Genomic DNA, 24340 nt, shown 5'->3' with positions numbered 1-24340 from the left:
GGTGAATTATTCCAGTCAGAATAAACAGAAATATATTTTTTCCAATTGATTTTGTGACTGTAGGAATGGAGAGAAAGCTTTGTGTTGAATGCCTTAATTGATATATTGAGGAATATGTATGAATGTATGACTGCGTTGGTACATATCGGACAGCATATACGCCAATACCAATATTAAAGGTCAATATCAACCGATAATATCGACTGACCAATATATTGGTCGGACATTTTTCAGAACAGGATGTTTTAATTAGGATCTCATCTGTATCAGGGTTATGGGATTAAAAGAACCTCTTACATCGTTTCTGGACATTCATTTAGTTAGTGTGGCTGATCACGAATGATGATTGTTAAAACCAAGGAGATTCTTTGAAAAGTATTGTACACCTTATCATTAGCACGTTTGTTTTCTTTTTCGGTTAAACACATTTAAGTAAAAGTATATTTAAAATTGTATAAATAATGTTGACCTTCTTCTGCTATGATTCTGTCACCACACACATAATTGAGCTGCTTTTATCTTGATGTAAGCATTGACTGAGCGGATGCACAGTGATGACAGCTGGAAGCTTGATGGTAGTTAAGAGAAGCCCGCCTCCTCTCTCTGTCGCCTCCTGGCGGTCAGTCAGCACAGCAGCAGCACTGATTGAACACATAACACCAACAAAGTGACACCAGATGCTGTTGTTTAATATTTGTCGCCATCTTGTGGTATAATGCAAGTATTGCTGTAGGACTCTATTTTTAACTCTGCACTCTGGACAATCTCATAATTTTTAATTTGAGTTTCTATTGTTGTTTTGGCATGAATTACATCATATATATGCAATATACTGTATGTTATGCATACTTTTATTTGCATACAGGTCTCTCAAAGCTTAACCTGACATTTTTGGCCTCTTTGGATATTTTGAGATCCGTACCAAGAATTCTTATTGGTACAACATTAGATCATAAAGACACATTGGATAGAGTTTAAGAGGTTAATCCGACATGTATTTAATTAGATTTGCAGTTTTCATAAGTGCCAACTGAGTTTCTAAAGTGGGGTTAAACACATCCCCTGTCACCCCCCCCCCCCCCCCCCCCCTCTCCAATGTCTCTCTCTCTCTTTTTAAAGCAGCTGAGGACCCCCAATTAAAAAAGTTGTGTAGCTTAGTTTTGCCTGGACCAGCTGTCAGATTCTTGTGGGTATGACTCACAGAGCTGAAACAGATAGATCATAGTAACTCTTGCATGCATGTATATGAAACCAACTGTAGGCTACTCTGTGTGACTTTACATGTTTGCCTGCGTGTGTACTGTTGCACCACAATACCACAACACAAAATAAGCATTAAAAAAATAAAGCAAACAACTAAATACTTGTTAGATGCATTTATGCAGGGAACTATTTGAATTATGATGCAAAGGAAAATGACTATTAAAGCAGCTATCTCACCTGTGTGGGCAATCAAATATGAAAATGTAGCCTGTGAAAACATTATACTTAGTAAGTGTGGTGAGAGTTGTGTCTGCTGAAGGGTGTGTCTGTAGTGACTGTGTGCGCAGTGAAAGAGGAGGTCTTCTCAGGCAAACTGAACCCAGTCTCTCCACCCTTTTGCTCAGCGCTGCCAGCCTACCTCATCCGCATACAGCTTCCTACAAATCCGCATTTTTTTTTTTTTGTATCGCTTGTTTACTGGATTATACACTACACCGATTTATGCGGACTTTTCTACGATTTGTTTTCCAAGCTGCGCTGCGGAAATATCTTTGAAATCATCCGGGATAGAAACCAGAAGTGCCAACCGCAGGAATCGGTTTGTGTGTGTATTTCAACACCAGTTTAATTTCCCATTGTGTGTGTTTGTGGAGCTCTAAAGGCCAAGACTTTTCATTCTCAGTCTAATCATGTACCAAGTTGTAAGGAAACTGTTTTTTACGGACTGCCGGTGTGCAGAAGATGCATCCAAAACGTACGAGGAGCTGTTCGCTAAACTGGACACCAACAAGGATGGGAAAGTGGATGTGTCCGAGCTGAAGGCAGGCCTGGCTGCCATGGGCATCCAAACTGGGAAAGCAGCAGCTCAGGTAGAGTCATGGATACAGGATTTTCTGTCTCCCTATATAAGGTCACTAATGTCTGTATGTATACAGACATTAGTGACCTTATAGGGAGACAGAAAGTCACAAATAGTGTTGTTCTGCATTCCTGAAGGAACTTAGGAGGCTCCAGGCCTCATAGGAAGTAATTAAGTATTAATTATTTATTTAAGTACAGTGAGATACTAGTACTTTATTTATATAACATTGTAAAAAATACCATCACAGTCTCTAAGGGCCCATGGTAATGTCTTCAGATTACTTGTTTATCTAATCAGTCAATCTAATCAGTATGAAATTTAAAGATTTCCAATTTTCGGTGACATAAAACAGAAGAAAAAGCAGGAAATCATCACATTTGTGAAGCTGAAACTTGATCATGTTTGGGATTTTTGCTTGATGATAGACTTCAATGGTTTATCAATTATCAAAATTGTTGTTTATTCATTTTAAGGATTCATAAACTTATGATTTCAGCGATAATGAACTTGATTGTGTATTTTACTCCACTACATGTATTTGACTGCAATAGTTACAAATACTGCAGATGCATATTTTCAATTGGAATATAAGCTTATTATGTGCAGTAAAAAATCATGTGGGGATTACTGAAAGGGCCCAGGGGCTGCAGGGTGTCAGGGAGCCCCTGAATCAGAGTCTCTGTTTAAAGTGACTGTCAACAGTTCTTGTTGGAAAGTCACAGAGTATTGACTATCTACTAATCAAATCCAATTCAACATGTTTTTGTTTGTTGTGTCATATTACAGCTGCACAACAGACTGTGGCACACATTTCATTAAGCGGTCAAATGAGTAAATCAGCTTACATGCTTGGAACGTGACTCACTTGTGGATGTTCCATTAAAATTGCATCTATAAAGGGAACTACAATGTGCAGACTTTCTTCTCCCTTTTGTCCAGTTGTATTATGTCAGTGCAGCAAGATTCTGAATGCAGGACTTTTACAGAATGAGCAGTGTTATCTATCCATCTTTACCACTGTGGATCTGCCCTTGAGCAAGGCACTTACATTCCAACTACATTGCAGTGGAGCAGCTCAATGGCCAACAGATCAGACTGTGGTTCAGGGAAACTCTTAAGTGTGAATATGAGAGTGTGGAGAGGGTTTTAGTGTTAAGGTGAACCTCCTCTGGACAAATAAAGACTCAAAATGAAATGAGACTCTTAATCCTAAACTTCAAAATACAGTCATGTCCTAAACCTAGATTGAGCCCTCTGAAGAGACGATGATCTCTAGAAAACGCCCTCAGTCTGATAAGTGTGATATACTGAGGTGTGTGAGGATTTCATTATTTTCCTACACAATATTTTTTCTATATAACATATTTTATTGTTTTTTTTTTAACTTATACAACAACCACACAGTACAACAATAGAAAGACATATTAACAAACACATTAACAGACCTATTAACAAACAGGCAGTTGCAGAACTATTGTTTCATTTCTGCTTTTGGTTTACAAAGACAGAAATAGATATAAGACACTAACTAGATGTGACTTACACCACTTGGAGTTACATTTAGGAAGGTGGGGGTTGTTTAGCTTTAAAGTAATCCATAACTGGTACATATTGTAACTTTTCTCCAGTTTGAGATGCTGCATACCTCTGTCAGCCCCTTAGTCCAGCTCGGTGGATGATGATTCTTCCATTGGGGAGGATCAGTCTCTGTGCCAAATAAAAGTTTTGTTATTTTTAGATTATTCCCAATAAGATAATAACTGTTCTCTCCTACTATGCCAAAAACATAGCCATCACAGAATCCATCTGAATGACCATCTTGAAAATATCTCTCAGTGTTTTGAAGATTGAACTCCAGTAAATGGACAAAGAGTAGATGATAGAGATGGAGGTGTGAGTCTACACTTGTCACAGGTGTATCTGGTAACATTTTAGAGTTGACTTCAGAGAAATGAAGGCCATGTAGAACCTTAAACTGAATGAGGCCATGCCGGGCCCAGATTGAGGCTGTATGCACTCCCTTCAGGGCTTTTCTTCACAGCCCAAATCCCTCTACCATGCAAAGTTTACAACTTCCAATTATGGGTTTTAAGTTAGACAAGGAATTACAAATACAAGATATTGCACTTCTTTTTGAAGGCTCAAAGGATAACAGAGATGTCATGGGAGATCCATCAGGCCTTAATACATCTACGAACATGAAGGAATCTGAAAAAGTGCGATTGTTGTAAATTTCCCAAACAAAATTTGCCTTGTTGGTCAAACAGTATTTTTCACGTCATGACAGTAAATCAAATGGAATAGGGAAATTAAGACACACAGGAGAAAGTAACCATGAATCTATAAATGGCCGAATCCTTAGAGCAAATTGACATTATCTTTTACTTCCTCCAAGATTAGTACATGTGTAGAGACCCATCGTGAGAGAGTTTCAGAACCTCAATTTAAGGCTCATTTCCTCAGTTTTTTACCCCCACAGACAGCAACAAATTACCATGAGGCATGTATACATCTTGACAATTTGGTCTGTTATGAAAAATGGCAGCAAGCTCAGGCTGTTAAAGAGTAGCAGGGTGAGTGACGAAAAGGTGGAGCAGATTTTCACAAATGGTCTCAAAGTTCAAACTGGGTAGGTGAACGTTCATTGTCGGCTGCGGCTTTGAGAGGAAGGTCCCACCTTGGCTGATCAAATAATCTTACATTCCTCAGGCTCATCAGTGAGTCCGATAACTTTTAAAAGTATGAGTCATGAAAGAGGTCACCGCCGTGTGGGTGCCCAGGTGCTGTAAAACAGAAGCAGTTACAACATGATTATTAGATAAATGGGTAATAAACATGCACAATGGCTGCTTTCCCAGCAGATTCATTTAAGCACCGGTAGTGGTGGAAGAAGTATGTACATTCTTTACATAGGTAATACAACAATGAAAAAATACTCCAATACAAGTCCTTCATTCAAAATGGTACCTAAGTTAAAATTCTCATAGTTAAGTTTCACCACTGACAAGCAGTGCATCACATTTATCTGTCTCTTGAAACTTTTGTAATTCTGGGTCTGAGTCTAAATCTTTGACAACAAATTTCTAAAGGTTGGAAAGCTATTGCAATATTTTCCGTTCATTGATTACACAATTCATCTGTTGCACCCGTCCATATAACTTGCATGACCTCTTGAATTTTGAACCTGCTTTATTCTGCCACCAACTGGCAGAATAAAGCAGTTTCTGTAAGAGGAGGAGATGACATAATTAACTCAAGCCCCAGCTGAACTAAACCTCTCCTCCCGCCCAATGAGCAGGTCAGACAACCAGAAAACCTAAATACACTTTCTGGGAGCTGAGAGACTCTGACACTCTGACATAAAGAAACTGGATTGCTAACATTCTTTGTTTTCCCTTTTCTAGAAAATAGTTTCTTCTGGAGACCAAAATAAAGATGACAGTCTTGACTTCAGTGAGTTCTCCAAGTATCTAAAGGAACATGAGAAGAAGTTACAGCTGACCTTCAAAAGCTTGGACAAAAACAATGATGGTACGGTGTAATTATGTTAACTTAAAACTGTGCTTCATACATGAATAAATACTGAAAATACTGTGATTTTGCTTGTGAAGTGCAGTAATAATATATTTGACTCCTTTTTATTTTCAACAGGCCGGATAGACTTCACGGAAATCCAGCATTCACTTGCAGATTTAGGGATGGACATCAGCAAGGAGGAGGCAGAGAAGATCCTTCAAAGGTATTTCTGCTTCTTGTTGTTCCTTTTGCAGCTGTCAATGGCTGTGTCCTACCAAGAACAGGGGTTGAAGAGGCACCTGGATCATAATACAGGCCAGCCAGTCACATCACAGAACTAAGGGCGCTGGGCTCTGCCTGTTACTCGTCCTCCTATTTCCCAGGGAAAAGATTTATTCTCAGGTTTTGCACCAAGAGAGTTCCGGGGGGACTGCCACTTATTTACTATCCTGTACACAGCCCTCCTGGTTTTTTGTCTTGTTGATCCTAAGTAGCTGTGCATTAGCATGCTCTTGTCCACTGTTTTGAGTCCATGGTAAAGAGGTGTCGTTCTTACATAGTACATTCACTTCCACATTCACTTCTAACCAGTGAATTTTGGTTTCTATCACTGTAATCTCCTGTAGACATCTGTGGTAGTTGTCCGTGGAGAATGGTGGCATCTTGCTGATCATTTCTCATCACTGCAGTACAGGCTTATTCTGTTAGATGGCCTCACTCACTCAGCAATGAGGTTATAAAAGTGTTAAAATAAAACAATAGCTGTAAAACGATCAGTCCCAGTAATTTATAAGTATCCAGGAGCCGCTGCTTTTTTCTTTCTTTTTTTTTTACCGCAGAAGAAAAACAAGAATATCAGTAGAAAGATGCAAGAAAAAATGAAAGCAAGCAGAAAAGCATTTGCACTGCTAGAGAACAGGAAGTACAGGTACAAAAACATGACTTTAGTGTCTGTCAGTGGGACCCAGGCTCCTTAAAGTGTTCTGCTCCTGTCACTTGCGGACCCCAGCAAAAACTTCATGATCCTGAACTAAAAGTGAAAGGAAGAAGCTCATAAGTACTTCAGATGTGAAAGGAGGGGACCTGTGTGAGCAACTGATAACCAGTTCAATGTGTAGTTGGGCTGGGAAGTGGGCTGATGATACATGATAAAGAGTCAGCAAGACGTTCTTACTGTATATCAGAGTAGAACTGGAGACAGTATCCAAACATGTAGAAAGAGGATCATTAGCAGACAGTAACAACTCTGTGAATTGCTAAATCTACTGCTGCTAAATTACATTTGTTAATATATATATATCTTCCAAAAGAATATACAAGAGGGTGAAGCTGTAATATAACATTTTAGCTGCATGAACACACTCAAAGTCAGAAATGTTGCCCGAGGACCCAAAAGCAGACATTAAAATGTAGTCATAGCCGTATGTTGTATTTACTGCAAGGTGGTTAATGGTGAATCAAACCTTCTTTTGTCAAAAAGTTTGGAAACTTTGAATATAAGCTAGGGAAAGCCTTGTAAATAAATAAATAAAAAGGTAAAAGTTTTTAAAGTGAATACAAACACTGAATGACATATAGACTCATATAGACGCTGCTTCTTCCATCAGTCTACTTCTGAAAATACTACTGTATCTTGAATTTTGTAAAACTGTTTTCTTTTGTGGTTTTTTGGGGGGGGGTTTTTAAGATTTTTTTCAGGCATAGACACCTTTATTTGATAGTTGCCAGACAGGAAACATGGGAGAGAGAGGGGGTGTGTGACATGCAGTACAGGTCCGCCGGCCGGGATTTGAAACCGGGGTCCACTGCGTAGGTGGCATGCGCTCTAACCACTCAACCACCTGCGCACCTTTTTTGTCTTTTAATAAGTTGGGTTGTACATTTCTATATTTTTTTTTTTTTTTTTTTTCAGAGTTGAGGTTAATCATTTTCTTGCGATGTTTCAATCGTCTGCTCCTCAGTAACACGTCTATTACTTAACACAGACAGACCTCCACCAATTAGTTCAAAGTTATAAAAACTACTGTAATTAGTTTAGTATATGCTGATTGGGGCTGCCTGGCGCTAAAGAAATAATACAACTCTTAATTTCTTAACAGACAATGGTAACAATAATGGTGGACTGTATTAGTAAATGATTTTGTGAGGAGGTTCTCGGACCTACGTACATGTGTATACAACTTGTTAATATGTGTGAATTAGGAATTCTGGTACTTGGAAGAAGAAAAAAATAAAAAAAGGTATTGAATTTTATGCAGTTTTATATTCGGTTTTATGCGCTTTTTAAGTAAGCAATGAGTGAAAAGGTTCATCAGTAGAGAAATATTCTTTCCCAAATTAATAAATAAGCTGCTAGATTTCACTGTATGATTTATTTAAACAACAGTCTTCCTGCTCACAACTGTATATTGATCTTTATTCAGCGAGTCAGGCCAGGTTTATGCAGGAAGCTGCACATGATGAACTTTACTGTATGTATTGGCATAAACAAAATATTGTGCTAATGTTTGTTTGTTTTTGTACAACATTATGATGTACAGGAGGGAGACGCACATGATGTGCAAGAGCAAACATGATAGTAAGACCTTAATAGAGAAGTAAGACAGGATGTTCATGACAGTGAATCAGACAAAAAGATTAATTTGAAAACCGCAGACTTATTGATGAATGTCTCAGTCAGCTGAATTCACACAAAGGAAGGAAGCAAATTAAGAATATACGTGCACTGAGGAGAGATGCGGAAAGAGATTCATTAAAAGAGAAACCAACCGCATGTTTTCTTTCATTTTCATATTTGTTGTATATTTTTAGAAGATAGTTTTTAAATATACACAAATGAGCTCAGAAATGTTTGCTTATTCCATTTTGTACTCACATGACTTCATGACTTGGGACCTAACAAGCTTTCTTGTTTTCATGCTCTCTCACTATTATCTCTTGGCATTAAGCAAATCCTTCTCCTCTCTCACGTCTCTCTCTCTCTCTCTCTCTGACTGAGCAGAGGCCTGAAAACCGAATGGGATTTAGAGAAGTGTAATCTAGTTGTCAATTGTCTCCCAGCAGTTGGTTAAAGGGCTCGATGATATGACCTTAAAATGCATTTAATTGAAATTCTCAAATTCACCTTTTTATAAACATAATACAAACAATGTGGATAAGTGCACAATATTTACTTCCTTGTGCTCTATGTTAGACGTCTACTTCTGGTCGGTGTTAGTGGCTGTTTTAGGTATACTTAATTATATAATTATACTCAATTATATGCAGGGTTGTAGCTCCCTCTGGAGACACTGGGGTCATGTCCTCAGTATGTTGGGAAATGTGTGGGATTTAGAAACAATGTGTATATGTGGATATAAGTTGAAAAATATAAAATAACATGTGTAAAATGTAGGCCTTTATGCTGTTATGCCAGATCTTGTGCTGTATTATTACCTTACATTAAGGAGTTCTTCAGGAGGTGTGGTTTAAAGAAAAAGGTCAAATATTTGATAAATAAAATATTAATGTTAGGTCATGAATTGTATAATATGTCAGCCTTAACACCTGCTTTCTTCACATCCACACTTGCTTCTTTGGTAAGGTTTACATAAAAAGGCGCAACTGAAAGAACAAAATAAAAAACCTGCATATTATGTATAAAAGCCTCATCTGGTCAGGATTAAATGGAATACAGACATTTCTGTGTTGAATGTTTCAACATGAGTACAGACAGGTTGGTAAAGGAGTTTTAAAGTTGTGATTTTAGTTAAATTTGGGTCTGGGGAATACAAAGTAAAATACAAAACAAAGTTTCTTCAATAGGTCAATAAATGAGTCATTTTATCCGAGTCCCAGATAACTAGGCCATTTGTTCAGATTTGATCATTTCCTCCTATCTGTCTTGTTACAGTATTGATGTGGACGGCACCATGACTGTGGACTGGAATGAATGGAGGGAACATTTCCTGTTTAACCCAGCCACCAACCTGCAGGACATTATCCGCTACTGGAAGCACAGCACGGTAAGAGGAGGGCCGGAGCCTCATTGATTGTTGTGTTTAGTGTACATAGTGATACCCTCTTCAAACACAGACCAAAACCACTTCCTGTACAAGCAATGTATTATTCATCAGTGCGTTGCAATAACAAAATGTAAGTTTGTTGACCTGTTGTCATGGTGAAGACACAGCTGGCACAATGCATGTTTGAAACTGAATACTTTTAACTTTTTAATTGTTAATATGTCCTTTGGTTCAATTACGTCACCTTGAACATGCTGCTGTATTTGTTGTATTTCCTTTGACAATGACCTAAAAGTTGCATTTCATACCATTTTTGCCATTTGGAGTCACAAGTTCTCTCATGCTACAGTAAGTCAGTTTGCAATTACATATTATGAGCAGTGCTGTAGTTAAGAAATGAAAACAGTATTTCTGACACTAGTCAGTTTTAGCAGATGAAAGATGTTCAGATTTCATAAAATGAATCATTACGTATAAACTTGTTTTTAAAGTAAAATTGAAGCGACATTGAGGTTTCCTGGCATCCAGCCTGTACCTTCACCTTTCTTAGACTGTCACAGATCTCACTTTAAGAACCTTTTGGCTCTGAAGGGGAAAGTTGTTAAAGAGACTCGTCAGCTGATGCTGGATTTGTTTGGCAGCATATCAGTAGCTCTACGTCAACAGATTAGACTCATTCATTACCACAGAAGAGCTGACAAAAAGAGGGAGAGAGGTGGAAAGAGAGCATGATGAGAGGAGGAAGCTGTGAAGAGTTCCTAACCTGTAATTACGATCAAGACTTATCGGAAAAGAAGATTGACGTGACTTTTTCTTGTGACCTTTTTATGAAAAAAGAGGTTGCTGGTCCAGTTCTCAAAACTGTCTGAATGAACATAACTATCAAACATGATACTTTCATTCATAACCTTTTGTTGATTGTTTAAATTTACAATGAATATTAAAAATCCTACAGTTTGAAGTGAATTTCCACATGGAGCTTGTTGGCTATATAGAAATAAACTGTGACATGACAGTGGTCGTATACCTGAAATACCGCCAGATCCAGTCAATGACAAATCTCTGACGTTTGCTGCCTCTGTTTACTGGCACAGCCTCAGAGGTTAAATAAACCTGTTGCTGCTAAACTCGGCAGAGATAAGCTAATTTCATGCTGACCTGAGGGGGGATTACCTCGTCAGTGGGATCGGAACATGAGAAGGAGGGAAGGAAGTGAGTCGGGAACAGGACAGGGCAAGGGTGAGGTGACTAGGAAGAGGCATCGGTGAGACTAAAGCAGTAGTTGGTTCCATCGATGGCAGTAACAGCTTCCCAATACTTCCAGTATTCATGTCAATGGTTACTGACCACCGGAGATTCAGTATTTCTCCCCTCGGGCTGGATTGGATTTGCAGACCCTTGGCATCTGATTAGAATCGTGTAAAGGATCTGATCAGTTTAGGAGGAAGATTTTACAATTCTGGGACTATATTGAGCTGGATCAGCAGCTTCATTTAAAGGCTTGAGATGGCCATCGCTCTGCTGCAGCCTCAGCATCAGCATAGAAACTGGTTCATCCTTGACTTTGACGATGATGGAGCGATTTATGAGGTGGAGGTGGATGTGGTAGGTTCTTAAAACTTGATTTTAGTGTCTTTATGGAGCCTGGTAGGTCGGTGTGACTGATTATCCAAATTTAACTCATCACAGATACTACATATATATCTATTGATGTATGTGTCGGCTGAGAAATAACAAGACATTTCTGTACAGACATGTCCGAGATATACTTAAGATTATTAAGAAACTGTTGCCATTAGGTAGTTTGCCCACCAAAGAGCAATGACAAGTTTATTTCCCACTCACTTCATTATAAAAAATGTTTATTTATTAGTTTTTTACTATATGTTAATAAAATAATTTGGAATGATATATTGTTGTCAAATCAAAGGTTCAGCATCAGTGAAGCTATATGTATTATATTAACACCTCAGCAATCTAATGCCCTCTAATACAATTAAAGCTAATACATTTAAATTCTGTTTAGTTAGTATTATTATTTTTTTTTTGATGGAGCTGTTGGATTAGATTGAAGTTTCCCTTACATTCCCCCAGCCTTGCATGAATGTATGAAGAGGGGACATGAAATAAAGAACAACTGACAGTATAAGGGTATTCAAAACAATAAAACACCACCAAGTTCATAATCAGTGCTTTTCTGACACAATCTCAATATCTTAAACTTCACAAAGGCTCTCATGTATGTTTGTACTGCACAGGTGTTCACATTATTGTGTCCACTGTCTGTGTGATAGTTTAAGTGAACGGTGGCCATCAGTGTCGCCTGGAAATGTTGTTCATCGCTTTAACTTTTACTTGTGATCTCACAAAAGATATGCAGAAAGAAGTGTAATTTAATAACTGATATTGATTCATCTACATTAAATTAATGTTCATTTTATTTAATTTAATTGAAATAAGATTGCTGCAAATGCAGACTGTTGGCATGTGAGAATGTACTCCTTCTCCTTCAAATTTTTATGTCAGTGATGCAACTGGATTTAAGCACTGTGATGATGTAATTGATCTCACGGCATGGGGTTTTCCTGGGAGTTGTGCAACATTTTTGGATGAGGATAAGGCGATTGTCTGGTCCTGCCACGCTTTAAGTTCCAGGTGTGGCTTTGGATCAAACTGCATGTGGTTTTGAAGCTGTACGATTAAATGAAAGTCAGTCTCAAAAATATGCTTTTAATGGATTTTAAATTATGTTTCAAGCAAAACAAACTTCTAGTTAAACTGACTGTTTAAAGTGAAAATGATCATCATTCATCATTGCCATAAAGCACAAGATAAATGAACTGACATCTGCTGGCTTTACAAATTCTCACAGATTATTTAGGCAGCGTTTAGAGTACAAACCCCTCACATTGTGGCTTTAAATAGGCATTTATCAGCTGGCGGAGGACTTAAGGTTTTAGTTTGAAATTGTCAATTTGAAGAGTAATTAAATGTTCCTTTAGCTCACTGTTGATGTTTTCGAAACACAATTCATTAATAAATTTCCTTTACTGTGTGTTAACTGTACTCTGTTGTGTCTAGGTGCTGGACATTGGTGACAGCCTCGCCATCCCGGATGAGTTCACAGAGGAGGAGAAGACCACCGGTCTGTGGTGGAGGCAGCTGTCTGCGGGGGCCATGGCAGGTGCAGTGTCCCGTACAGGCACCGCCCCGCTGGACAGAATGAAAGTCTTCATGCAGGTGTGTGTCAAGGCTTTTTTTTTTATTAATTGCTTGTAATATCCTAGTTTTCAGATCTTCATTATACATCACATATTGAATAATAATTATAGTTTTTTTGGTTCCAGGGCTATTAAAACGTACTCCTTAAAGGACAGTAACTTTCAGACCAAACAAATATGTGGTTTAATTCACGCAGGATGAGGCAGAGTTCACAAAACAGTAGTAGTAAGTGTAATGTGATTAGTTTAGATTGTACAGTGTGTTATTGGCTCAAATGGCATAGAATTACAATATACAAGGGAGAAACAGCTCATGGACAATGTAAAAATAATTTATTCTTATAGAACTTGTGAATAATTGTTATTATATTTTACATTTTGCTTACAGTTTCATGTAAACTATTTGTATTGCCAGTTGTGATTTCATGACTAACATTAGCAAGGGTTTTATTTAAAGGTGCATTCCTCCAAGAGCAACAAAATCAGCCTGGCTGGTGGTTTCAAGCAAATGTTAAAGGAAGGAGGGGCGATGTCTCTGTGGAGAGGAAACGGTATTAACGTCCTGAAGATCGCCCCTGAGACGGCCATTAAATTCATGGCCTATGAGCAGGTAAATCAGTTTTCTCCAGTTACCTCTTCAAAAACACACCAAATACAGCATGCACCTCAGGCTTGACTGGAACATATTGATGTAAGTTTTTGCTATCAAGACCATAATGTTGTTAGATAATAGTCATTGACTTTACATGCACTACAACACTTCCTTCACTGTTTTCCACCAGTATAAGAAGCTGCTGTCCAGTGAACCAGGGAAGGTCAAGACTCATGAGAGGTTCATGGCTGGATCGCTGGCCGGAGCAACAGCACAAACAGCTATTTACCCCATGGAGGTGAGTTTCAGAGACATAGAGTGTGTTTGTTTGTCAGACAACTTCCCAATGGGGTCAATTACAGTGTATGTATAGGTTTACAGTATACATTGGTTTATTGCATCACTTGCGCTTGTTTGTTGCTGTGTTAAATGTAGAAATAATCAAATCAAAACAGATAAAACATATTGGAACTGAGGTAAAACTAATGAAATTAGTTTAAAAAATATATTTTTTGAAAGATATCTCTGCAGTGTGTCTTGTTAAAGAAAATTATCTTTGTTAATGTTTTCCTTTTGGGGGACATTTTTAACATTGTAAATGAGTATCATGCAGCTTTGTTCTTCAGTTGTTCATACAAGAACATTTTGAGAGTATTTTGATTCTGTGAAGTGTTCACAAATGCATTAACAGTCATGTGTCTTTTGAACCTGCTGCATTATTTCCACCATATGATTTCCAGTGTTTAAGAAATATAATTATATTTTCACAAAAAGGTAAAACAAGATTACAAATACAAACAGCTTATGTGACAACAGTGCTGAGGACCATATAAACTAGAGGGTCAAGCCAAGCAGACATATACGTTTATAATATCACTAATAAGGCCAAAAAATTGAGAAGTCCACTTTATCAGAGAGAATTGAGTCTGGAGCCAGATTACATCTAATGTGATTAAAATATTGACAAGTTTTAATTGTGGGGGAAAACATTTCCTCAGAAACTTGTTTATTCTAGATATATTCCAAATTATTATATTTTCAGCATTCTTGTTATTAAACCTACATTTCTGGCTACAATAAATTGTCAGAAGTGCTTCCCAGTGAAGAGCAGCCTCTCTGATTGATGATCTTTGTTCATTTAGGTGATGAAAACTCGGCTTACCTTGCGGAAGACCGGACAGTACTCAGGAATGTTTGACTGTGCCAAGAAAATCGTGAAGAAGGAGGGAGTGAAGGCATTTTATAAGGGCTACATTCCCAATATTCTGGGCATCATTCCCTACGCAGGGATAGATCTTGCGGTGTATGAGGTATGTGGAGAGGAATCATTTTCGGATATAAAGCACTTAACGCAGTATTCAACCTCATCCTCATCACACACGCTAACACCTCTCTGATCCTCACCAGAGTTTGAAAAACTTCTGGTTGGCCAACTATGCCAAAGACACAGCCAACCCAGGTGTGTTGGTGCTGCTGGGCTGCGGTACCATCTCCAGCACATGTGGCCAGCTGGCCAGTTACCCCCTGGCTCTGATCCGCACCAGGATGCAGGCGCAAGGTACACAGACCCAAATCTCATTTCTTTGAACAGTGTTTGGGTCAGCCAACTAGTGCGTGTCACACTATAGGTTAAAACCTGACACATACTGTAAACCTACTGTAAATTATTTATTGTGATTATTAAATGGGAACTAAGATAAGTGGGCATTGTGACACATTACTGTTATGAATTAAATGGAGTAGGTCAACATATTGGGAAATATGCTTATTTGCTCTGAGAGTTTGATACCACTCTCATGTCTGTATGATAATACAAAGCTGCAACCAGCAGCTGGTTAGTGAAGCTCAGTGTAAAGACACAGTTGTAAATTGATTTTTTTAGGAAATAAAATGTAATGTGTTGAAAGGTGCAGATTGGCTGAGAACCAGGATAGCTGTTTACCTTTGCTTCCAGTCTTTATGCAAAGCTGTAGCTTCATATTTACCATGCTGAAATGACAGTGGTAGCAATCATCTCATGTAACTGTAGGAGAAACTACAGTGGCTGTGAAAGGCCCTCTTTATAGCCAGAGCTTGTTTGTCCATTCTGGGCTACTGTAGAAATGGCGCAACATGGTGTCTTCTGTAGAAGAGGACTTGCTCTCTACAGATATAAAGGGCTCATTCTAAGCTAATTAAAGCACAACGATTTGTATTATCAGGTGATTATACACTAATTAAAACATACCTTTAGAATATTATATGCTATTTCTGCCAGTGTATTGCCCTAAATCTTACACACCTTTTTAAGTGTTGACTTTCAATTGTTGATGTATAAATTCGCACTGGATGAGCAGTTCAACCACTATGTATTTGTATACCCTTTAACCTCAATCATTGTTTAATTTCAGATAGTAATACTGAGCCAAAACATTAAAAAAAAAATACATTAATATCATGCTGATTCAACTCTCTTTTCTCAGCTTCAATCGAAGGCTCAGAGCAGCTACCGATGAACCTGATGGTGAAGAAGATTCTGGAGAAGGAGGGCTTCTTCGGACTTTACCGCGGCATCCTGCCTAATTTCATGAAGGTCATCCCAGCTGTCAGCATCAGCTATGTGGTGTATGAGTACATGCGGTCTGGCCTGGGTATTCAGAAGTAGAGAGCAGAGCATTTTTATTATTAAACACTTCCCTTTTAACACATTCAGGAAACTGGCATGTAAAGAACTTGTTTACCTATAGGTCACAGAAGTCTGGACTCAAACTGCTGCAGATGGAGCCATTGTAGAAGTTCTTAAAGCAATTGCAGGACTTTGGCTGAACTCTTGAGCCACTATGCCAAAGACATTGTTTAAAAAAATCGTGTAGCACTAACAAAGGACTGATCAATAATGAGACTTCTACAATGTTTCCATCTATATGAAGTTTGTCCAAACTGCGTTTACAAGGCACCCGCGGCTCAAGTGTCGCAGCACAGTTGGGGTCAACTGACTTTTAGTAAAATCAACCAAAGAGATAGATATTAAGAATCTGAAAACCAGAAGAAAAAAAACACATGGAGAAGTTTATTTTCATTTATTTCATTACATATTTGTTTTGTTTAATTGTCTGTTTGAGTAGAAATGCCAATGTTTTTTTATCAGACATTTTATCTATGGGTAATATTATGTGACTGCACCAGAAATGTGTCGCACGTTCTTCTAAAAGTTGACCAAAAAGCACCTTATTGTACCAAATTAAGCCGTCACCTGGTGAAATGGAACACCTGCAGAAGTGGAATAACCCATTTTTGTTCTTTTGTTTTGCTTTTGTTGTTTCATTATCAAAAGAAGAGAGAGCAAAAGAGGAAAACAAAACATTTTAGACAGTCTGTCACCGTTATAACATCTGCAGAAATATTGTGTAAAATGTTCCTTTGGAGCGGAGAGTTGTTTCACATAGGAATCTGAGGAAACTTTTGAAGTGCAATACTGTGTTTAGTCATTCAAACACTTATTTTTTGTTGGAGACAAGAGTGTCCTTTTTAGAAATGGATTTAACTTGAGTTTCATTGGTTCCACAAAGGCTCCTTTTTATAGGACATCATTATTGCACATGTTTCAGTGAGAAGATGGTGAACAGGGAGTAACGTGCCTTAAGTGATTTTCCTCAGATGTCTGTGAATATCTCCACCCTCCATTTTCTTGCCTTTCTTTCCAATATTTGGTGAATTAGATGCTGGTGTTTACATGAATAAAAACATTTAAGTACAAATGTGAGGAGATTTTAGTGTATTTACTGAAGTCTACTTTGGTTACATGTTTAAATTCATATATTCAATGTTTGTCTTTTAAGTGGAACAACAGACAAAAGGTTATTATTAGTTGTGATTTCAAGTCTTGAGCTTCAAAGATCTTGAATTTTGCTTTGTAAAACCTGTCTAGCGTTCACCCACTCATCATTTGATGGTGTGCTGTTCACACCTGAGACTTTAAGTACAGATTACTCCAGTTTATATCTTATGTAATACTCTTTTCCTCAGTGATGTCAGTACTCCTGACTTGAGCTGTCTGATCCTGCCCAGGTAAAAAAAGTAAAAAATAAACCTGAAAGTGTTACACCTAAAAAATGAATTAAAGATGACTGCTTTCTCAGCTGTCCAGTTCTAGACTAACAACTTTAAAATTCATAATTATCATTTCAAACCAATTATTTGAGTCAAGTAAAATGAAATGGCTAGTTAAAGCTTCTCACATTTCATCATGGTATTCTCTCACATCATAAAATAAACACTAGAGTGTGGTTCTTTTGGGGGGACTCAGTCTTTATGAAGTCTAGGACAGCAGGAGGCCCAGCAGGTCAGGAAACAGGCACATTTAAAGCATTTTTTTTCATGTTAAAGATAGATATCATCCTTAGTCAAAAAAGAGCACCGTATGTTGCAGTAAGTTCCAAATGCATTTATTTGATAATCATTGAGCATGAACTTACTCCACATTTTCAGTCCATTTTGTTCAGTTCATTAAATGATGATGCAAATGTAGAATTTCTGAATTTGGCGCCTCCCAGTGGTAAAAAAAAAGGGTCACAAATGTATTCCTTAAGAATAATTTTGGGATGGTTCATTAAGTCATTTTGAAGTCATTTTGTTAAGAGAGGAAACATCCATGAATATATTTCATTGCAGCCTCCTTTTAAAAGATGAGTGCACATGACACTTTCTGCTTTTACACAGGTGAGGTCATGTCATGATCTGTTAAATATACAATATAACTTGCAACTAAACAAAAGCGTACAGACAGTTATTAAGATGTCACCTGGGGCAGAAACTTCAAACATCAAGAAAAACCGTGAAGTTTGATCATCAAAACAAAAGCACAGTTTGCATATTTTTTTATACTACTAATCTGTGAAAATCTTCTTTTCTGGGTAGATTTCCTTAATTACGAGTGTCCCAATAAGAGAAAAAAATGCCACGAAAGTCAGGACTGAGCGCAGGGCTTTGAACCAGCTGGGGTAGGTGGGCAGCAGAGACAGATCATAATGCAGCGAGATTCCAAGTCCCATGATCACCATGGTTACTGCAGGAATGATGCTGTCGCTCATCAGCATCGCCACCCAGGCCAACAGGGAGGGAACCACGCTGTTGGCCAGGTTTATCCAGTCAGGTTTGGCCGGGCTGCTCTCAGGAAGAGCGAATCCCCAGCGAGCTCCGCCTAGGAAGGAAACGATGGAGGCGCCGTAAGCTAACTGAGCGTAGGCCAACTCTGGGATGTAGATTTCACTCATAGCCATGAACAGAGTCGGTGAGACGAAGGGGATCAGCCCTGCTAACCCCAGGTACAGGGCAGGTTTGGGACCCTTCCACAAGTCTTTCATGTCATAACGGAGCAGATCAAGCTCTCTGGGAGGCGGTAAAGGCTGTGGACGCTTTTTCTGCCTCACAGCAGAAGAGTGGAAATGTTGGTTCCTCGCTAAAAATGCAGCACTATGGCTCAGGAAAGGTTCGTTCCTCATGAAACCAAGAACAGCAGCAACTTTTGCTGGTCCAGCAGCCTGTTCTGGACAGGGCAGCCTGGCTGATGAGGCCCAACATGTCGTTGGGCGGCTGGATCCACCATCAGAAGCTCCAGCCAGCGAAGATATCCAGCATCTCTGTGGAGGAACTGCCCAGTGCAATACCTGAGAAAGACACATTCATTTTAGAGATATAACATTTTTTCATTACATCTTAAATATTAGCAATATGAATAATAGAGCTTCAGGAGATGGAAAATCATAAGTGGTCCGTTACCTTCTGGGCAGTGAAGGTGCTTCTTCTAAATATAACAGAGAACATCTGTTGAAAAATATAAGAAGAGGTCAAGTTAAGCAGAGAACAAACACATACCAACACACACATTGAAGGCTAATTCACCTAGTAATGCTAAAATAACAAACATAGCCTAAGTTGACTTACTTGAAACACTTGTTTTGTCCAACCAACAGTTCAAAACCCAAGCACAGACAGCTTAACATTATAGCGAACCAAAAAAAAGAAAACCACTGAATTCCTGCCATTTTTCCATAAAAGATACTTAAGGATCTTCTCCCTGCATTTTTTAAGATATATGTAAAGACTCTACTTGTAATAATAACTAGTTTTTTCCACAAAAAAGATTCAATTAGAATCTTTAAAATGACATTTACTTCTTCCTCTTTAAACTTTCAATAATCTAAACATATGTGAATTTCATTTCTAAAGTGTAACTGCGGGACACACAAATTCTCCTACTTGGCTCTAAAGTCCATTCTCAGCATTTGTGCACCGCAGGCTTCAGCTTCAAGCTGAATTATGGGACAAGGATTGGCTTTCAAAGTATTTAACATGTCACAAATCAGGCTTGTAGGGCCAGTTTTAAATCAGGTTTTCAATTAGCATAGAGAAACTTTCCATTTTCTAGCAGATGAATGTGAAAATAGTGTCAAACTCTGCACAGACATCATTCGGCACAGTGAAGCTCAAACATTCAACTGTGAAACAAGAAGAAAAAACATATTTTTGAGTGGAGGGGCACTTTAAGTAATCCTCTATCATATCCAAAATATTACTGACTAAATAAGCAACAAGTCTCAGGATTTGACTTGCATAGCTTGAATATTTAATTATTAGACCGATGCAGTGAAATTATTTGGTCTTAGTCATGTAAAATACACCATTACAGTGAGAAAATAAGTTTAATAGTCTGCATTCAGTGATAAAAGACATATGCAGACTAGTCTCCTGTTTATTAACTAATCGATTAATAGACTAACATGCAAAACAAATCATTTTGCAACTAAATCTCTCAGACAGCTCCACCCCAACTCACACACAGATGCATGTCAGACTAACTGGTCCAGGGTGAATATAAGGTGCAGAAACCAGTCAAACCAGTTAATAATCACTGTATTTATCACACCCATAGTGACATCTTCACATTTCTCCAGCAGCAAACTACAACCAGACAAACTAATCTATCAAAGTCATGAAGATACAGCTGCAGAGAGACAACACCGTTACCATGGTCACAGATATATAAGTGACAGCTCACACTCCTGAAATACAGACAATGAAATATTACCTCTGTTTTCACAGTGAAAGACTCATATTTTAATGACTTATTCTCCCGGAGGTCAGATAGACGGTGCTTGGAGCTGGGAGCACGCTGGTACGCTGGTTTATTCTTTCCGTGTTCACCATGAGCTCGGAAAACTTCAGTTCCGCCATAACACAGCAGCAGAATAAATACGAGTAAACTTTTTTTTATTATTAATTACATATTATATTATATTATATTATATTATATTATATTATATTATATTATATTATATTATATTATATTATATTATATTATATTAATTTGAAATATTATTATTTATTTATTTACTTTTTTTATTATCTTTATATTTAATTTACTATGTTATAATCCTTATTTCTTCATATATGGAACACATTTCTGAATTGTATAGACTGTATGCGTGATGTGGTGTTTGCCTGAATGTGTATTCAATTGTTGTTTCAATAAATAAATAAATAAAGACGTATAGCCTACACCATTGAACAACAAAAAAATTAAAATAAACTTGCTACTTGTGTTATTTCTTCTAATTGGGCCATGTACGTTATTGATTAGCGCCACAGAATACATTATGTCATTGATTTGCAGGACTGCTGACTGATTGCATCGTTCAATTAAAGGAGAGTTTCATCATTTTTTAAAGTCTGTTTTAAAACAATAGTCAGGTGTCCACATGAACACTGAAAAAGGTTTTACTCGTTGTAATCATTCCTTCTGTTCATACTGGCTATTAAAAGATCCCCTTCAAATGTGCTTTCAATATAAGTGATGAGGGCCAAAATCCCCATAGCCTAGTGTCTCCCAAACAGCCTACTACCAGTTGCAACAGCTAAGCTTAAAAACAATAAAAGATAAGGCAAGATAAGATAAGATAAGATAAATTCTTCATTGGTCCCAAAGCAAATCCCAAAGTCAGTCACCCCTCTCCTACAGTGTGGAGTTGTACAGCTGGATGGCCCAGGGGACAAAGGACCTCCTCAACCTGTCAGTTGAGCATGATAGCATCAGAAGTCTGCAGCTGAACATACTCCTCTGTCTGGTTATCGTGCTGTGCAGGCCAGGGGTGATGGTCATTGTCCGTTATTGACAGCAGCTTGTTCAGGGTCCTCTTTTCCGCCACTGATGTCAGGGCCTCCAGCTCAAAGCCAACAACAGAGCCAGCCTTCCTCACCAGCCTGTCCAGCACCCCTCTTCATAGTGTTGCCTCCCCAGCACACCACAGCATAGAAGAGGACACTGGCCATGACAGACTGGTAGAACATCAGGAGGAGTTTGCTGTAGATGTTGAAAGACCCAAGCCTCCTGAGGAAATAGAGCCTGTAGAGTGCATCAGTATTTGCTGACCAGTCCAGTTTATTGTCCAGATGCAGCCCCAGATATTTGTGATTCCTGACTACTTCCACATTAACCACCTCAATGGAGACTGGTAACAGAGAGAGGCTGGACCTCTTGAAGTCCACAACCATCTTTTTGGTCTTGGTGGTATTCAGCTGCAGGTGGTTTGTCCTGCACCATTTCACAACTTCCAAAACCATCTGCACATGCAACAACCACAAATCAAAGAAGGCTCATTTGATTCAAATATATGTTTCAAAGCATCAGGTTCTGTCTCAAAGCTGCTTTATAACGGGCCCCATGGTGGTGTTATATATCCAAAATATGATTAAACAATATAATCTAAAAATGTGCGACAACTGGAACCAAGTTTCTACCTGGGTATAAAAAAAGTTTTGTTATTATCCTCATGGCGGCGCCATTAATAACTAATTCTATGATGTTGAGCAGATCTCCAAGCAATCAGTGTGCAATTCCACTGATAAGAATGTGAATTAACAGGCAGAGAAATATTACAGAAAAATTATGGTTATGAAAGTTGAGATCAAAATGCACCTACTGTGCATATTACATACTGTAATAAGCTCATTACAATCTCATGAATGAGTAAACACAGTCAGTTTTAATTACAGTATCACACTTACAATATAAAGTACAGTACATCAATCTTACACTTCCTACTGCCAGCTATGATCATTCATTCACAGTCCACAAATAGTACTGCAGTAATGTTCATTATTTTATTAAAATATAAGAGAATGCAATCGAGAAAAATAAACATAAAATGTACAAACTATTGATGTTGTTATTACATACTTACATACTTAAAAATGCACAGCTATAAGCTTTCAAAGGTACAGAGGGATTTTTCCTTTCACATCAACATGAGCATCTACATTTCTATAGAACAAAGTAAAACGTGGTGTAAAGAAATCAGACAGTAAAGGTGAAATGGAGCAAAGAACAAAGAAGAATAACAGTGGTGTAACTGATGTGAATCCAGCTGAAAATGTACAGTTATTTTTGGATTTTTTACTGCACTCACCTAATCAAATGAAAAGAAATTCTGGCTCATGAAAAATTCACTAATCTCCTAATTAAAACAGCTTCTGTCAACAAAGACTGGTACACTGCTATAGTGTGTGAAGAAAAAGGACTGTTTCTTTCTCACATGGTGAAAAGCAGATGACCACTGAAGGTGCTGTGGTGATTTCCATTGTCATATATCCTTGAGTTTTGCCACAGACGCAAAAACACAACATCTCCTGCCTCTAGAAGCAGTGTGGCACCATTGGCAGAACTCCCATAACCGTTAGTTCGATGTTCATATGCAATAAAAATATGCTCTCCATTCTTGAACAACGCAGCAGCTGAACCATGAGAATTATGTCCACCTGCACCTATGGAGAACTCAAAGTGGTAGGCTCCTCTCACTGGTGCAATGAAAAACCCTGTGGGACATTTTTTGTCATTTGATATGAATGGAGAATAGACTGTTGTAATGAAAAGTCAAATTAATTGTTAAAATATGTAAATTCAAGTACCTGTGTTTGGGTTGTAGGCGTTTCCAATGTTTGTCACAACACGTCTGAAGACCAGAGGAGCCTGTGTGTTAAACGGCCCGATTATTCCTGAGCCTGAAGCCAACAGAGAGGCAGAGAAAGCCACCTGTTTGGCTGAGAGTGAGAGAAACATATTTTTATAGTGGCTGATGCTACAATAAGGTGGTTAATAATAATGAACAACTTCTATTAATATTATAATAACAAACCATTATTCTGTGTATTGTCTCCTATTCACCATTCTAGGTAAGGTTGCAAATCATCTAAATATGATTAGAGTGAAACTCTTCATATAAATTAGTTTTGAGTCGTACCTTCTCCATCTCTCTTCAGAGTTTCCACCTGGTTTTCTGTGACATTTGTTCTGTCTTGAATGGTGATCAGTTCAGCTGTATGTGCTGAAAAAAAGTATTTAATTATCACTATTTCTATTAACCGTTGAATTATCCACTGAAATCTAAAAATGTTTTCATAAAATATTGTCCAGAAAAATCCAGTTACACATTTTAATCCTTTGTAAATACATTTAGGAAAACTGGCTTTATGTGACCAGTCACCTTGTAGCTGTTTTTTCAAGTTGTCCATCTCAGTCTTCTGCCCCTCCAGCTTAGCTGTCTGTGCTAAAAAACAAGAATAGGAAAAAGAAGGGAATGAGAAGAATTCTAAAATATTATTACAATCTATGAAAAAATTATTTGTCTCATTTCTCATTACCCAAAACCCCTACTGTACCTTCATTATCTCCCTCTGTTCAGTCAACAAGGCAGTCATCTCTCTCAGCACAGCATGAATGTCTTGTGGACAGGCTGGTTGTTGATGAGAGGCATTTGCTGGTTCTCCTCCCCTGGATTCAGTCTGTTTTCCATGTGGAATAATTTCATTGTCAGGCTCCTCTTGAAGCTGAGCCGTGGAGAAAGAGCAGATCAGCAGCAGCAGTGGAATAAACATAGTCATCTCCATTCTGTGACTGTCAGTCTGTGTA

The 24340-nt window shown here is 38.1% G+C and overlaps 3 protein-coding genes across 4 annotated transcripts in view; 1 reads left to right on the top strand and 2 right to left on the bottom strand.

Annotated features, from left to right (window-relative positions):
* The first annotated feature begins 1622 nt into the window (after nt 1–1622).
* LOC133984411 (mitochondrial adenyl nucleotide antiporter SLC25A24-like) lies at nt 1623–17109 on the top strand. Its single transcript, XM_062423727.1, has 10 exons — nt 1623–2072; nt 5470–5596; nt 5717–5804; nt 9474–9585; nt 12667–12825; nt 13264–13416; nt 13589–13696; nt 14541–14708; nt 14806–14956; nt 15861–17109. Exons 1-10 carry the CDS (start codon nt 1893–1895, stop codon nt 16040–16042), a joined length of 1428 nt encoding a protein of 475 aa, XP_062279711.1. The 5' UTR covers nt 1623–1892; the 3' UTR covers nt 16043–17109.
* Nucleotides 17110–17849: 740 nt separating this feature from the next.
* On the bottom strand, nt 17850–20544 carry LOC133984896 (transmembrane protein 69-like). The gene is made up of 3 exons (XM_062424398.1): nt 20465–20544; nt 19156–19200; nt 17850–19043 (listed from the first exon to the last, which is right to left on the bottom strand). The coding sequence occupies exons 2-3, from the start codon at nt 19198–19200 to the stop codon at nt 18264–18266; spliced, it is 825 nt and encodes a 274-aa protein (XP_062280382.1). The 5' UTR covers nt 20465–20544; the 3' UTR covers nt 17850–18263.
* Nucleotides 20545–22895: 2351 nt separating this feature from the next.
* Nucleotides 22896–24340, bottom strand: part of LOC133984539 (complement C1q-like protein 2) — a 64377-nt gene continuing 62932 nt past the window's right edge. For both annotated transcript variants that reach the window (XM_062423939.1, XM_062423940.1), the window contains 3 exons: nt 23916–23978; nt 23341–23472; nt 22896–23247 (listed from right to left, as the gene is read on the bottom strand). In XM_062423939.1, the coding sequence (XP_062279923.1) occupies nt 22964–23247; nt 23341–23472; nt 23916–23978 (479 nt within the window). In that variant the 3' untranslated portion in view covers nt 22896–22963. The remainder of the gene's footprint in view (nt 23248–23340; nt 23473–23915; nt 23979–24340) is intronic.

This window comes from Scomber scombrus, chromosome 8, assembly GCF_963691925.1.
Source record: "Scomber scombrus chromosome 8, fScoSco1.1, whole genome shotgun sequence".
NCBI classification, from domain to species: domain Eukaryota; kingdom Metazoa; phylum Chordata; class Actinopteri; order Scombriformes; family Scombridae; genus Scomber; species Scomber scombrus.
The sequence above is the reverse complement of the archived record's forward strand: the minus strand, read 5'-3'. Positions and strand labels throughout refer to the sequence as shown.

Bases quoted from the DNA above. Each gene is read 5' to 3' on its own strand.
- LOC133984411 (XM_062423727.1), top strand. From the start codon at position 1,893: ATGTACCAAGTTGTAAGGAAACTGTTTTTTACGGACTGCCGGTGTGCA. The intron at 2,073-5,469 runs GTAGAGTCATGG...TCCCTTTTCTAG, and splicing joins CTGGGAAAGCAGCAGCTCAG to AAAATAGTTTCTTCTGGAGA. The intron at 5,597-5,716 runs GTACGGTGTAAT...TATTTTCAACAG, and splicing joins CTTGGACAAAAACAATGATG to GCCGGATAGACTTCACGGAA.
- LOC133984896 (XM_062424398.1), bottom strand. From the start codon at position 19,200: ATGTTCTCTGTTATATTTAGAAGAAGCACCTTCACTGCCCAGAAG. The intron at 19,044-19,155 runs GTAACGGACCAC...TGTCTTTCTCAG, and splicing joins GCACCTTCACTGCCCAGAAG to GTATTGCACTGGGCAGTTCC.